This window comes from Myotis davidii, unplaced genomic scaffold (assembly GCF_000327345.1).
Source record: "Myotis davidii unplaced genomic scaffold, ASM32734v1 scaffold152, whole genome shotgun sequence".
In the NCBI taxonomy this organism is placed as follows: Eukaryota; Metazoa; Chordata; class Mammalia; order Chiroptera; family Vespertilionidae; genus Myotis; species Myotis davidii.
In genome coordinates, this window is record NW_006283545.1 from 1156802 (window position 1) to 1169514 (window position 12713).

The following is a 12713-nucleotide window of genomic DNA, read 5'->3' on the forward strand; positions in this document are numbered from 1 at the left end:
TTTGAATCTTATATGGAAACTCTAAAAAAACTTCCCCAGGGTTTGTGTACTTTTAACAAATTGTTATAGGGTATCTGTGCCAGGGATCAGGGTAAGGTGAAAGCTTAAGGTTTTCTCAGGCTATATATGAGCCTGTGTCTTCCTGAGCATGTATGGTAGCTTTCTAAATTCTCCCATATACACAATTGTTTTTGAATGTTTACCTTCCCCCACCCCCACCCCGGCCCAAACAAAAAACCCTGAACAAAACAAACAAAAAATAGGTGCAGCTTCACCTCCCTTAAATCTCCTGGAAGTTGCTTCAGTTGGTAGAGGTTGATACAAGGGCATCTAGACTCCTTGCCCATTCCTCAGTGTGCCGGGGTCCAACCCCAGCAGGTCCAGGGGTCCCCAAAGGTGTGGACGGAGTCGGCGAAGAAGGAATGACATGGAGACAGCGTTCAGTTGATCAGCAGCCTTGCCAGGATCGCTAGTCAGGTTTTAATGTGGTGTGTGCACCCAGAGGGCACAGCTGATATGGATAATAGCGGGGAGGAGGAGAAGGAGGCAAAGATGGAGGGTGGTGTGACATAAGTTCGGACTAGATGGTCTGGAATGCACACAGGTGAGTTCTCACTTAGTGAAGGGGTTTTATTCCCTCCCTAACTTCAGGGGAAAATCTCTACCTGGGGAAACAAACTTTCTCGGAGAGGTGACCTTGGTTAAAACACATAGTGCCAAGAAGGTGAGCAAATATATTAAGAACAGTATGCCATATATGCCAGGTCCCTTGAAACAGCAAGGATGGACTGGCTCCCGGCATCAGTGATACAAGCAATGCCCACAATGAAAACACAGAACCCCAGTATTTCAAAGTATTATTGTCTATTTTGGCTCTAACAAGTTATGCCAGAAATGTGGATTGCTGTACCCAAATGTCTGCCACCGGATGAAAGGTGGGTAGCTACCAACACACTGACTACTGAAATAAACAATTTATCAGGCAAGCTGTTTCCCGGAAGCTGTTAAGTGTTCAAATAAACTCCAGTGTTCTAGAATATCACTTCAGGCTGTTTCTGCCAGAACATTTCTTGTCCAGGTGGAGTTGGATTCCTGTCAGCACCCAACTCCACCAATTTTCCCTGACATAACCCTCCTGCAATTATATAACAAGGAGAGTTAATGTAGCTCTGGGGCAAGAGGAAGACTGTACTATTGTCTTTCCCAGGTAAACATCAAATGTTTTTTATCTTCTTTATGGATGGAGAATAATGTGTTTGCCATTTCAAAAGCCACATCTGAAGTGCCAGAGGCCATGCTGGTCTGTTCTAATAAAGATAACACATGTAGCAAAGCAGGTGCAACTAGGGCTATAACTTGGCTCCATTTACATTAAATTTGCATTAGTCTACCATTCACTCTGACTCTGACTTTAACAGCCTGTCTTGGATTGCTAACTGGCTAACCTGAGCTTGTCATTTTCTTTTTTTTAACTTTTCCAAAGCAGTTAACAATAGTGAGGCAATCCTACAATATTTTAAATACCATTGTTTCAAATTGTTCAAGTACCCCCGGCTTTTTCATAATCCAATGATCCACCTTCCATCTGTAGCCCATCCCAAAATACCACAAGGAAAACCTTAGTAATTTTGATGGATGCTGCTTCAAAGCAGCTAGTACCACCCACTTTCCGCTAGCAATCGGTATCTTATTGACAACTGTTTTTTTAATCCTCATCCCAGGATATGTATTTTTATTGATTTTATATTTTTTTTTAGCAAGAGAGGAAGTGGGGGGCGGGGAGAGAAACATCTATCACATCCATCGACTGTCTCCCTCTCCCCACCCCCACCCCACGCCCCGACCAGTGATCGAACCACAACCTAGGTACATGCCCTGACCAGGAAGCGAACCTGTAACCTTTTGGTGTATAGGATGATCTAACCAACTGAGCCACCTGGCCAGGGACCAACTGCTTTTGAAGATCCATTTGAAAGCAAACTTTTAAAAGCCTGGATTCCATGCTCCTCCAAAGCAGAAACTGAGACAAAGAATTGTGTGCAGGTGGTTTACTTATAAATATGATCTCAGGTAGCAGTAATGTGAGATAAGGGAGAGAACAAGAAAGGAAGGAATGAAAACCAATACAAGCATGCATTGTTCTATTGGCTGACACTGGGCAACTGGTGCTCAACTCTGTTAATATCTTCTAAAAAGCCTTATGAAATGCAGCTCCAAACTGTTCTGCTTTGGAAATAGAAGGAGGAAGCACCTACCTTTTGACCCCTTTAAAACATTGGTCAAGGATGACCCTATGGGCCTTAGCCCCTCCTCATATCCCAGTTGTGATTTCCTGAATTCAGAGTGGATCCAATGGGCACTCTGCACGGAAGGATCCGAGCTCTATGGCAGGAAGGGACACATACTCGAGAGGGCCCCAGGCAAAGCACCTCCGCAAACATGATCACTGTCCATGTGGAACTGGGCACTGTAGCAGTGGCTAGAAGAAGAAGGGGTCAAAAGGGATTTTGAAGAGTCCAGTATTACTTGGCATAGTAAAAGCTTTTGATTAAATCAGAGAGCATTATTAGTTGTCTACTTTTACTTATATATTGCATACTTTCTACCAGTAAAGTAACTCAACTGGAAAAGCAATTACTCCATATTAATCAAGCTGATGTTAGGGCCTATTAAATGAGCATGTTTTTAAATGCATTAGTTCTGTTCAGTATGCTTTCAAAAGACATTATCAGTAACTAGTAAAATACAAATTCTTTTTGTAGTTTGTGATTTAAGTGGGAAAACACACCTATAAGTGACTTTATTTGTATAAAGAACAGACCTCACTGGCAGCCCACAAGCTTACCAATTTCATCTTCAGCTATTTTAACCAGGACACATTTTGTGCTCTGGACAGAGTGGTCACTTCACTATGCATGACCATCCCAGGCTTACTCCTTCCTCTGGGCCCTGGACGCTGAGGGAAAGCAAATTTGACTTTACCACATGGCTGGCTGAGTTTGAACAGGGTTTGATCTCTCCGAACTGCATTTTTTTCATTTGTAAAATGGGAAAAAATAATACTTAACTTACAGGTATTTATGAGGAATAATGATATGTGTAAAATGTGTCACGTAGTGCACAGCACATGCTAGGTATTCAGTGTTACTTTAGGATCCAGCTGAGATAATAGACTTAAATATGCAACTCTGAACAGGTATTTTATAGCTTGCTTTACACGATGCCTCTCAGTATTGCTGCGAGTCAGTGAGAGCATCACAGTTCCTACTACAGTTATTATTTACAGGGGCTTGAAAGTGGAATGACTTGACCAAGGCCTCGCATTAAGTAACTGGTGGGACCATGACCCAAAAGCCTATGTTCTTCCTGATGTGCCACACCAATCCCCGCCCTGTGAAGCCTTTCCCAGCACACTACTGTGTCCGTTCAAAAGAAAAACAGTTGTGGTTCTTAACCTTCCATTTAGTGCCTGATACAATGGCTTCCATTGTTGTGTTTCCCATGCCTGTATCCTGACTCAACTAAATTAAGTTTCTTGTGTATTTGAGGATAGAGATTGTGATTTGTTTTAGCTCAGTCTGACCACAAGGCTTAATAACTATTAAATACATACCAAGTACTTCGTAAATACCTAGTAAAATCAATTCTATTGCTCCTTCAAAGAATATTCTCAGGTTATGAGAAACGTCACAGCTGTGCCCAGGTGAGATGAATATTGTACAGAGTATTAATTGTTCATTACAATTTTTGAGAAGAGCCCCTAATCATTGTAGAATTTAGAAGAAAAAAACTTAATAAAGATTACTGAATTCAGAGGTGCTTTTAAATATTTCAGCCCTGAGATTGTCAATACTCCAGCACTTGGCTTATGCTCATGCAAAAGCTTGAAGTTGATTCATGAGTGGCTAGGAAATGTTTGGTCATGAAATGACTTAAAAAGAGTAACTTACTTGCTAGAACTAGGTCATATTTTAAGCCTTAAGAAAAAAAGTACATCCCCATAGAGAGAGAATACTAATAATAGGTATGTTAGGCATGCGTCATGTGTTTTACATCTATTAGATTTTAAACAAATCAATTTTAAGGCATAAATTACATACAACACAAATTGCCAATTTAAAGTGTACAGTTTGATGAGTTTTGCTATGGTCGGGCCTCATCAGTGTTGGTATTCCTCATTCTAAATTGTTTTAGAATGTTTTTATATGAATGAGTTGAATTTAAAGAAAAATGTTAATTGTTTTATCTTTTATATTTGTGCAGAAGGAGGGAGGAAAAATATTATTTGGGTTAAAATAGTCAAATTGGTCTCAAAGAATTAGGCATTAGTCTAGAAATGGAAGGCACATCATAACTTCTTTCAATTAGAAAGCTATCTGTTTCATATCTTACAGTATTACAGTACTAAGTGTAACAAAAAGGAATGCACATCTACATCAAACATCACTATTCTATGAGGGAGGCAGAAGACAGAGATATTAATGAAAACAACTGGAGATTGACTTAGAGGCCACTTGTTAAGACAAATTTTAAAGTAAAATAAAACACCTTTTGTTATATAAAAATACAGCTGACTCCATATTTTGATTTATGAAAAATAAATTTATTACATAACACCTTGTTTTTAACAATGTTCAATTTTTTTAAATTCAGAATACTCGTGTCATTCATGTAAAATAGTTTGATACAGTACATTGTATGTTATAGGGTTTATTTTTCCTCAAAAATTCTAAGGCTCTCCTACTCCTTCTCCTTTGCTGAAGTAAGGGCACCCTAAACAACGTGCGAACAAGTTTTAAAAAAGAAAACAAACTGAATAAAATTTTAATAGCACTACACCAACCAGCTTTAAAATCAACAAAATATCTGAACTGGATGCCGCACCTTTTTAAGGAAGTTACCATTCATGCTTTTTCATCTTAAAGCATGCTCACAAATCAGTAACACTAACAGGAAAAATAAAACACTGTCTATGACAATCATTTTAGTTTGTTTGCTGAACCAAACAGGTTTATATCAATGACAATATATTTAATTACTATCAAATAGCAGCTTTAATACCAGTCAAGTCATAGATTGAAAATAAAAACAAACTTATAGTGGGAAATTAATCTTTGGGAGTTTTGAAACCTTTCTGGAAAAACTATGTGGCTTTTTGTACTTTCAAAAAAACCCAAGCAATATAATCTTGGTCAAAAAACACTGATTAATGTAGAAAATGAATCAACCCACTGATAAGACACTAGGATGAAAGGTGTACCAAAATATTCTCATTTTGAGTCTCAGTTATTTTGTTGAGTTAACACATACTGTATGTTTCAAGTACCAGTTAAACTTTTTGTGTGTGTACGATTGGTCAGATAATGTTACACTGAAAGAATTCACCACATACAACAACAAATGCTTGCCCCTAGCACATTTCACAGCTTCAACTGCTACAGACTGTCACTGAAAAAAATGCATTGGTCAGTCTGAACCATGTCAAGTAAACTATGGAAGTAGCAAATCCACAACACAAACTGTGCTAGCACTTTCTGTTCAAGTCTAACCCCAAAATAGGTACAATTTGGAAGCCACTACCCCAGTCTGTGAAAAGTGGTGGAACTTGGCTATTGGACATTTTGAATATGTGGTTGTACAGTACATTCTCATGGCCCATACCAGGTTCCCGCAGAGAGCTGCACAGTTAGCCCGGCAGCATTAGCAACAGTGCATTGACAATATTCCAACGCAGCTCAGTACCGGTGTGTCTGATGTGAGTACTGTGGAGGCTGCTGGGAGGTAGTTGAGTAGCCCATGCTGCTCTGTGGCTGTGATGTGCTTGGTCCAGGATTGGGATAGGCAGCATGTGGATTGGAACGCTAGAAAGGAGATTGAGGGAGAGATGTAATCCAGGTGTTTCTATGAGTTGGTTATATCCCAAGCCAGCATGGCTGATCATGTGTGTTCGAGATGTCACTTATTTCAAGGCATTAAGAACTTAAGAGCCTTGTGCTATGTACTAGGCTTTACAATTAAAATGGCAAAACCCCCAGATCTTTTAATACCATTTTTTCTCTATGAAGGTCAGAAGTATTGCTAGTAAAGAATATTGAGCTGAGTCTATTGTTATGCTGTAGAGTTCATTTTTTTCTACAGCCGTAACCCCTTTCTTATGCTGTTTTATATCCACTTGATAAGTAATAACTAACTTGTTTGAGAGGTTTATATCATAAACTTAATGATGTATGCATTAAGTAAACCAAAGCAACTTACATGCTAGTCTCTTCAGTAGAAACCTCCCCAATACACACACAAATGGTTAAAGAATAAAAATGAGTATGACAAGAAAAGGTACTACAGAATCATTTTCTTTGGCATTAAATATTTCTTTGCCCTTTAAACTAATGAATCTTACTTTCTGCTACAAGGTACATACAAAAGTAAAATTATTGAAATATGAGTGGTTTTCTCAGTTCTAAAATAGCACAAAAGGAAGGAACAGTGGTAGATCTTAGAGTCCTCTGAGTTTGATTATTATTCACATTCCTGCACCTCTCTTGTTCTATTAGCTCCCAAGACAAGCACTATAAAAGATTAACCATAATTTATTACTTTCCTCTTTCAAAGCCTATTTAATATGTCATATAATTTTAAATTCTGCCAATCCTAGCAAAAATGGCATTTTAAAAAGAGTGGAGAGATACTGTTTCTGAAATCACCCACAAAAAAACAGTAACAATAGCAGAGGTTAGGAGCACTGCTCTGCTTCATTCTAGGGATGTCATCACCTTAGTGCGCAAACACGCTCTGGAGCCAAGAGGGGGACACGCTTCCCATCCAGATGTCTGCCCTTGATTTCCTAGTTGACTTGCTGGACCTCTCCTTACCCAAAGCAGAGTCAATATCTAACCCTTGAATTACAGTAGCAGGCTCTGGGAACCTTATCAGTTTAACAAGATCTCTTTTTCTCTTTTAGTAGGTAAATAATTCTAATCCAAGTTTTAGTATCCTTCCCACATTGAAACCCAGATTATTTGGGAATATGATTAGAATAAGCAGGGAAGTGGTATACAATTTTTAAAACAGGTCTTTCTGCAAAAGAACTGACAATGTCACTTGATAGGATCCACAAGTAGGCAATGCAGCAGCCCTTTTAGTGAGATCTGAGTGCAGTCCTGGGTCTACTACCAGCTCTCTGGATGCACACATGCAAGTTAGTTAGCTTCTACAAGCCTCAGTTTTCTGAAATGACAGAAAATAATGTATGCTTCATCCTAAGTACAGATGCTTCACCTAACTGAGTACTCGACAAGCTCTTATTATTATATTCATCAACAGCACCACCACAACTGTTAAGTGCTTACTGGGTACCGTAAATCTACTAAGAATTTTAATGATATAATAAAAAATATACAAGTGATTCATGTAATTTTTCAGCATTATGTCAGGCTAGCCTGACATACATATGTTCTCTCATTTATCCTTATACAACCTCATAGTCACCATTATTCATATTCTACAAATGAGAAAACTGAGAACATTTGAATCACTTACTCAAGTTTACCCAAAAGTCAGTGCCTGAGCTTGGATTTAAAAGCCTGTGTTCTTCATCACTATAGTATACTGTTGTTTCAAAATAATAGATACCATTTACTGAGCTTCTACTATAAGGTGCTAAGATTTATCATGTCTTCCACAACAACTGCAAGTTATTTGCCAGTCTCATTTTACAAGTGAAAAACTAAAGCCAGGAAATGGTATATTACTTGCTCAAGATCACACGGTTAATAAATGGCATAATTTAAATTCAACTATTCCAAGTCTGTCTAGTTCCAAAGCCTACACTCTCTCTACTGTATCATTGTCAGCACTTTTCCATGCCAGTAACACTTCCTGTCAATGTAATTCCCCAGGTACACAAAGGCCTTTTCTTAATTACATCACATTTTCCAATGGTCACAAACCCATGCAAATACTGACAGGGCAGGTCAATACAAAATAATCTCGAAATACCTGATAGTCTGAGGTCATGATCAGTCCACCTGAGGTAGTGGTAGGAGGAACAACTCTCACTTTTTTCAACGGGGGTCCCTGTGCGTGACTGCTGTCTTGATTCCCTGGGTGACCAGTTCCATTAGTGTGGTTATTGCCCTGTTGCTGCTGCTGGTTCTTCTCAATTGGTTAAACAGAAAAATAAAGTTCAACTCAGAAGGAGAACACAATACACACAAACCTGAAAATGTTGTGGTAGCACTGAAACAAGAAGCTGCCAACTATACTTTAATACTTACTTTGTCTCCTTTATCATCAGGTTCTTCTTCTGTTAAAAATTCTCGTTTTGGGTAAGGGATTTGACAGCCGGCAAAAACACTGATCACAAGAAGAAAAAAAAAGACTTCTGATATACTAATCAATATTTCAAATGCTTCATTTAAATGGCGTTCATTTTAAGATGGACTTTGTCTCCCTATTTATATTATAAAACCTTTCACACAAGTGGGACAAAATGAATCTTTTTTTCTCATCAGTGACTTCACAGCAGGTCATTTAAGTACTTTTCATTGTATAAAAATAATCAATAATCATCAAGGATGACTCAACTTTTTTTTTTAATCCTAGCATTACTCTTTTATTACTACAACCAAAATGCAGATTCAGACAAAATGTCACAATTCAAACCCAAATGTTTTTTACCCTCCCTAGCATATTTAAAGTAAAAGATGACACAGGGAGCACAGACTTATCCAGGAATGGGATTTGTAATTGGTACTCAAACTAACTGAAAGCAGTGAGCAACCTCAATGAGTGTGAGTGAGCGCCACATGCATAACCAGCCTCACCCGACAACTGGATGACTGCTGAAACGAATGCTAGAATGCTGCCTAAAGCATCAGAGAAACAGGAACGCCTCTCTGCTATAAAACCCCTCAGTGGCACTCAGCTATCCGAGCTCGTTTTTCGCTTGTCATAAGGATGTCATTGGAACCCTCTATCAAAGGAGTGGCAACTTGGAGTTGACAACTAAAAGAAAACAGGCCCCCCACCATGCTGCTGAGTTAGTAAGTTGGTCACTTACTCTGACGTAGGGAGTGGGTCTTCTAAGAAGTACGGGTCCTGCATCGCCTGCTCGGAGGTAATTCGCTTTATTGGGTCCATGGTAAGCAGCTTCTGAAGCTGAAACCGTAAGTCATGAAAACGTTACTGTATTGCTTTTCCTAGTTATACCCCTTGGCACATATATGGAGGTATATATTGTGTGATGAATAACACCATGATGTGGAGGGTATTTATTCCTCCAAATTAAGATAAAATTATTAAATTTAATGTAGTAATTCACATTTTAGTCATTCTAATATTCATTATCTCATGTGGTTCTCCTATAAGAAGTACTTAAACTTATATCTTCTTACTCTAAACCAATGATCTTTTTCCTACATTATCTAAATTATCAAACTCAGAACAGGATTTTAAAAAGTTCTAAGAAAAATAATATGCTACCACATGCAGCTATTTAGATTTAAATCCAAATTAACTAAATTTAAAAAATCGATTTCTCAGTCCTATCAGGTCATTTCTCGAGCTCAATAGCTCCATGTTGCTAGGGCTACCCCACTGCAGCACAGCCCATCACAGAAAGTTCTCCTGGACAGAGCTGCACTATCTAAATGAATATGGTGATTGATATGGAACTTGGGAAGTACGGAGGTGTAGTTAGTACAGAAGAGAGTCTGGAAAGAGGCTGCTTGGGTTAAAATCCTGACTAGACATTCTTTAGTTGAGTGACTTTGGACAAGTTAGTTAACCACTTTGTAATCTCATTTGTCAAAAGGAGACTAAAACCGGTACCTATTATCACAGGTTTGTTTTCAGGATTAAATGAGTTAATACATGGAAAGCAATTAAATGGCGCCTGGCACAAAGAAAGTATTCTCTAAGTGTTAGTTGTCATCATCATCATCATCATCATCTCTACATAGAGAAATGTCACACTAATGTAAAAACTCAATATTTTTCTGGTTAAAACATAGTTTACTTGAGGCTCTATGAACTAGAATATCTTGCTTTAATATATGATTTAAGAGATTATCTAAATAGTGCTCTCTTTGCTTATAGTCTCTGGTGTAAGTTTTCAGATGTTAGAGCACAATAGAATCACCCTGGAGCACTTCTTATAACAGGTTGCTAGACCCTACTCCCAGAGGTCCTGAGCAGGAGCCCAGAGGTCTTCATTTTCAACAAGTTCCCAGACTATTGTAATGCTGCTGGAATAGGACTACATTTTAAAAACCAAGGAACTAATAGACATATTGAGCCTTAGACATGGGAGGTGACACAATTAGAGGACGCGACAAGATATATTTTAAAATGCATCTCAAAATGCTTGGGATGGTGATACTTAAATTTAATTTTAGTAATCTGATATTTTAATGAAAACACAATTTTATTTTTAGAGTTGAAAAGGAAAGCATGGATTTGCTATTTAAAATACTCAACAACGGTTTTAAAGGGAGTCATAGCTGAGCTTTCAGATGGGTGCACTCAAGACAGATCATTACAGTTAAAACAAGCAGATAAGCTGCAAAGGAGATCTATATCTAGAATTTCAGCAGTAATGGTAGTGTGAGTCACTTCAGACTACACTGAGTAGCAGTGAATTGGGGGGAAGAGTAATTCCCCTAAATAATGACTACTGATCTATCACTATTATTATTCTGTAGAATAAATAAGTTCATACTTTTGAAGGATCTAACTTACCTTCTAATTTGGGTGCTGTTGTAAGTACATTACAATAAACATTATTTGGATAATAATACATTGTGGCAATATAACATGTCAAACGCTATTTTAAAATTGCTGATATATGACTATGTAAAAATAAGTAGAAGATACAGAAGTAGAAACAGTAGAAAGAAAAGGAAAGTAGAAACAGAAGAAATGTTTTCCAAATGGCCTATAATAAGGGAAAATTTAATCCTTTCAAAGTAAAAAGAATTCCCATTTAATAAACTCATTTAAAAATATTGGGAATAGCTCGGCTGGCGTGGCTCAGTGGTTGAGCATTGACTTATGAACGAGCAGGTCATGGTTCAATTCCTGGTCAGGGCACATGCCTGGGTTGTAGGCTCATTCCCCAGTGTGAAGTGTGCAGGAAGCAGACAATCAATGGTTCTCTCTCATCATTGATGTTTCTATCTTTCTCTCTCTCTCTCCCTTCCTCTCTGAAATCAATAAAAATATATTTAAAAAAATATGGGGAATAAAGTAGTAAAAGGATTTTAAGTAAAGCAAAATATAATCTGATTCCTCAGATTCCCCCTTTTATGGTATAAAGCTTTTTTTGGAAAACATAAAGTAAAAAAACATTTTTAATTTTTACAGCATAAAAAATTGGAAATATTTTAAATAAATTTAAGTTGGCAATAGTTGAATAAAACCACATCATAAATTATCTTGATAGTACATGGATTAATTCAGTTTCCAGGTCATCATTTTTCCATTATACACTGATAAATACTGCATCGCTCATACTCTTCCAGAAAAAGCAATTAATACATACAATTACCCAAGGACTTCTAATACCCAAGTTTATAAGGGGTATCTTGGGAGTTAAAAATTTTGTGAACAGTTTTTTCAAAGAGTTGAAATACAAAATAATTTATAAAAAATATTTCTGAATGGTGGGGTTATTTTCTTCTTGATTCTTTTCTGAAATTTTTAAATAAATGATGAAATCTAGTAAAGCATTTTAAAATGTTCTTGATAAACTTGGTATAATGACTATCTTGAGAAAATCTAATCTAACCATGTCAAATCATGCTATGGGTTTGGAAAAACAAATATTTTTATGTCTTTACTAGTATTTATTAACAGGATCTCTGCATTTACTGTTCAAGTACTCTAAATGTGCTGAGTAACCATATACATTGACCCAATAAAGCCTTAAGATGTGCTAATCAATTAGGTGAGAAAAACGCATTTTATTAGTACTGTTTGCTAAAGCTTACCAAGTGGAATGCTTTACTATCTGGTTTAACTTTATGTTTTTCCATATACTTGATAAGGCTGCAGTTGGTATACCTGAAAGAGAAATACTATGAGATATCTATATTAAGTTTGAGGTTAATTTTACATTGGCTGAAGTTTTTCCACACAGAATTCTTTTCATCATAATCAATATAGAATATATATTGAAAATGGTATAATCAGAATAAAGAGTAGCATTAAATCAATTTTATACTTCACTAAATATTCACACTGGTCACTTTTGAACGGATACCACTGATTACATGCAAGATAATTTCCTTAATAATATATACTGAATAGTTTTCACATGCATGTTATCTCAAAAATTATCTTAAATAATAGATGGGTCAAAAGTTTAACTCAGCCTTAAATAAATTAAAAGAAAAACATTTGTTGTAAGTCTATATACTACCCTCTTCCAACCTCCTGATTTTACACTGTAAATAAATGAAATATTCCTTCTTTTCTATTAAAACTTGCTTAAAATTACCCAACCTAGATGGGTAGGCAAGTGGCTATTTGCAAGGCTTATTTACTTCAGTCACTTACTGCCTAGAATTATTTTCTACAAATGCTTCCAGAAAGTAATGAATATGGAAAAAAATAAAATTTTTTCTCATATCCAAATCAGCTGCTGATATTAGATATTCACCTTTCTTATATCATTTAAACATCTTAAGAAATGAAGATGGTCACAATGTAATATA

At 36.9% G+C, this 12713-nt stretch overlaps 1 protein-coding gene across 5 annotated transcripts in view; it reads right to left on the reverse strand.

Moving 5' to 3' along the window:
* Nucleotides 1-4581: 4581 nt before the first annotated feature.
* The window catches only part of CDK8 (cyclin-dependent kinase 8), a 161170-nt gene continuing 153038 nt past the window's right edge, over nucleotides 4582-12713 (reverse strand). For 4 of the 5 annotated variants that reach the window (XM_015564983.1, XM_015564978.1, XM_006753758.2 and 1 more), the window contains 5 exons: nucleotides 11988-12060; nucleotides 9059-9156; nucleotides 8274-8352; nucleotides 7996-8154; nucleotides 4582-5861 (listed from right to left, as the gene is read on the reverse strand). In XM_015564983.1, coding sequence (XP_015420469.1) covers nucleotides 5736-5861; nucleotides 7996-8154; nucleotides 8274-8352; nucleotides 9059-9156; nucleotides 11988-12060 — 535 coding nt within the window. In that variant the 3' untranslated portion in view covers nucleotides 4582-5735. The remainder of the gene's footprint in view (nucleotides 5862-7995; nucleotides 8155-8273; nucleotides 8353-9058; nucleotides 9157-11987; nucleotides 12061-12713) is intronic. The other variant, XM_006753757.2, reaches the window with a different exon arrangement.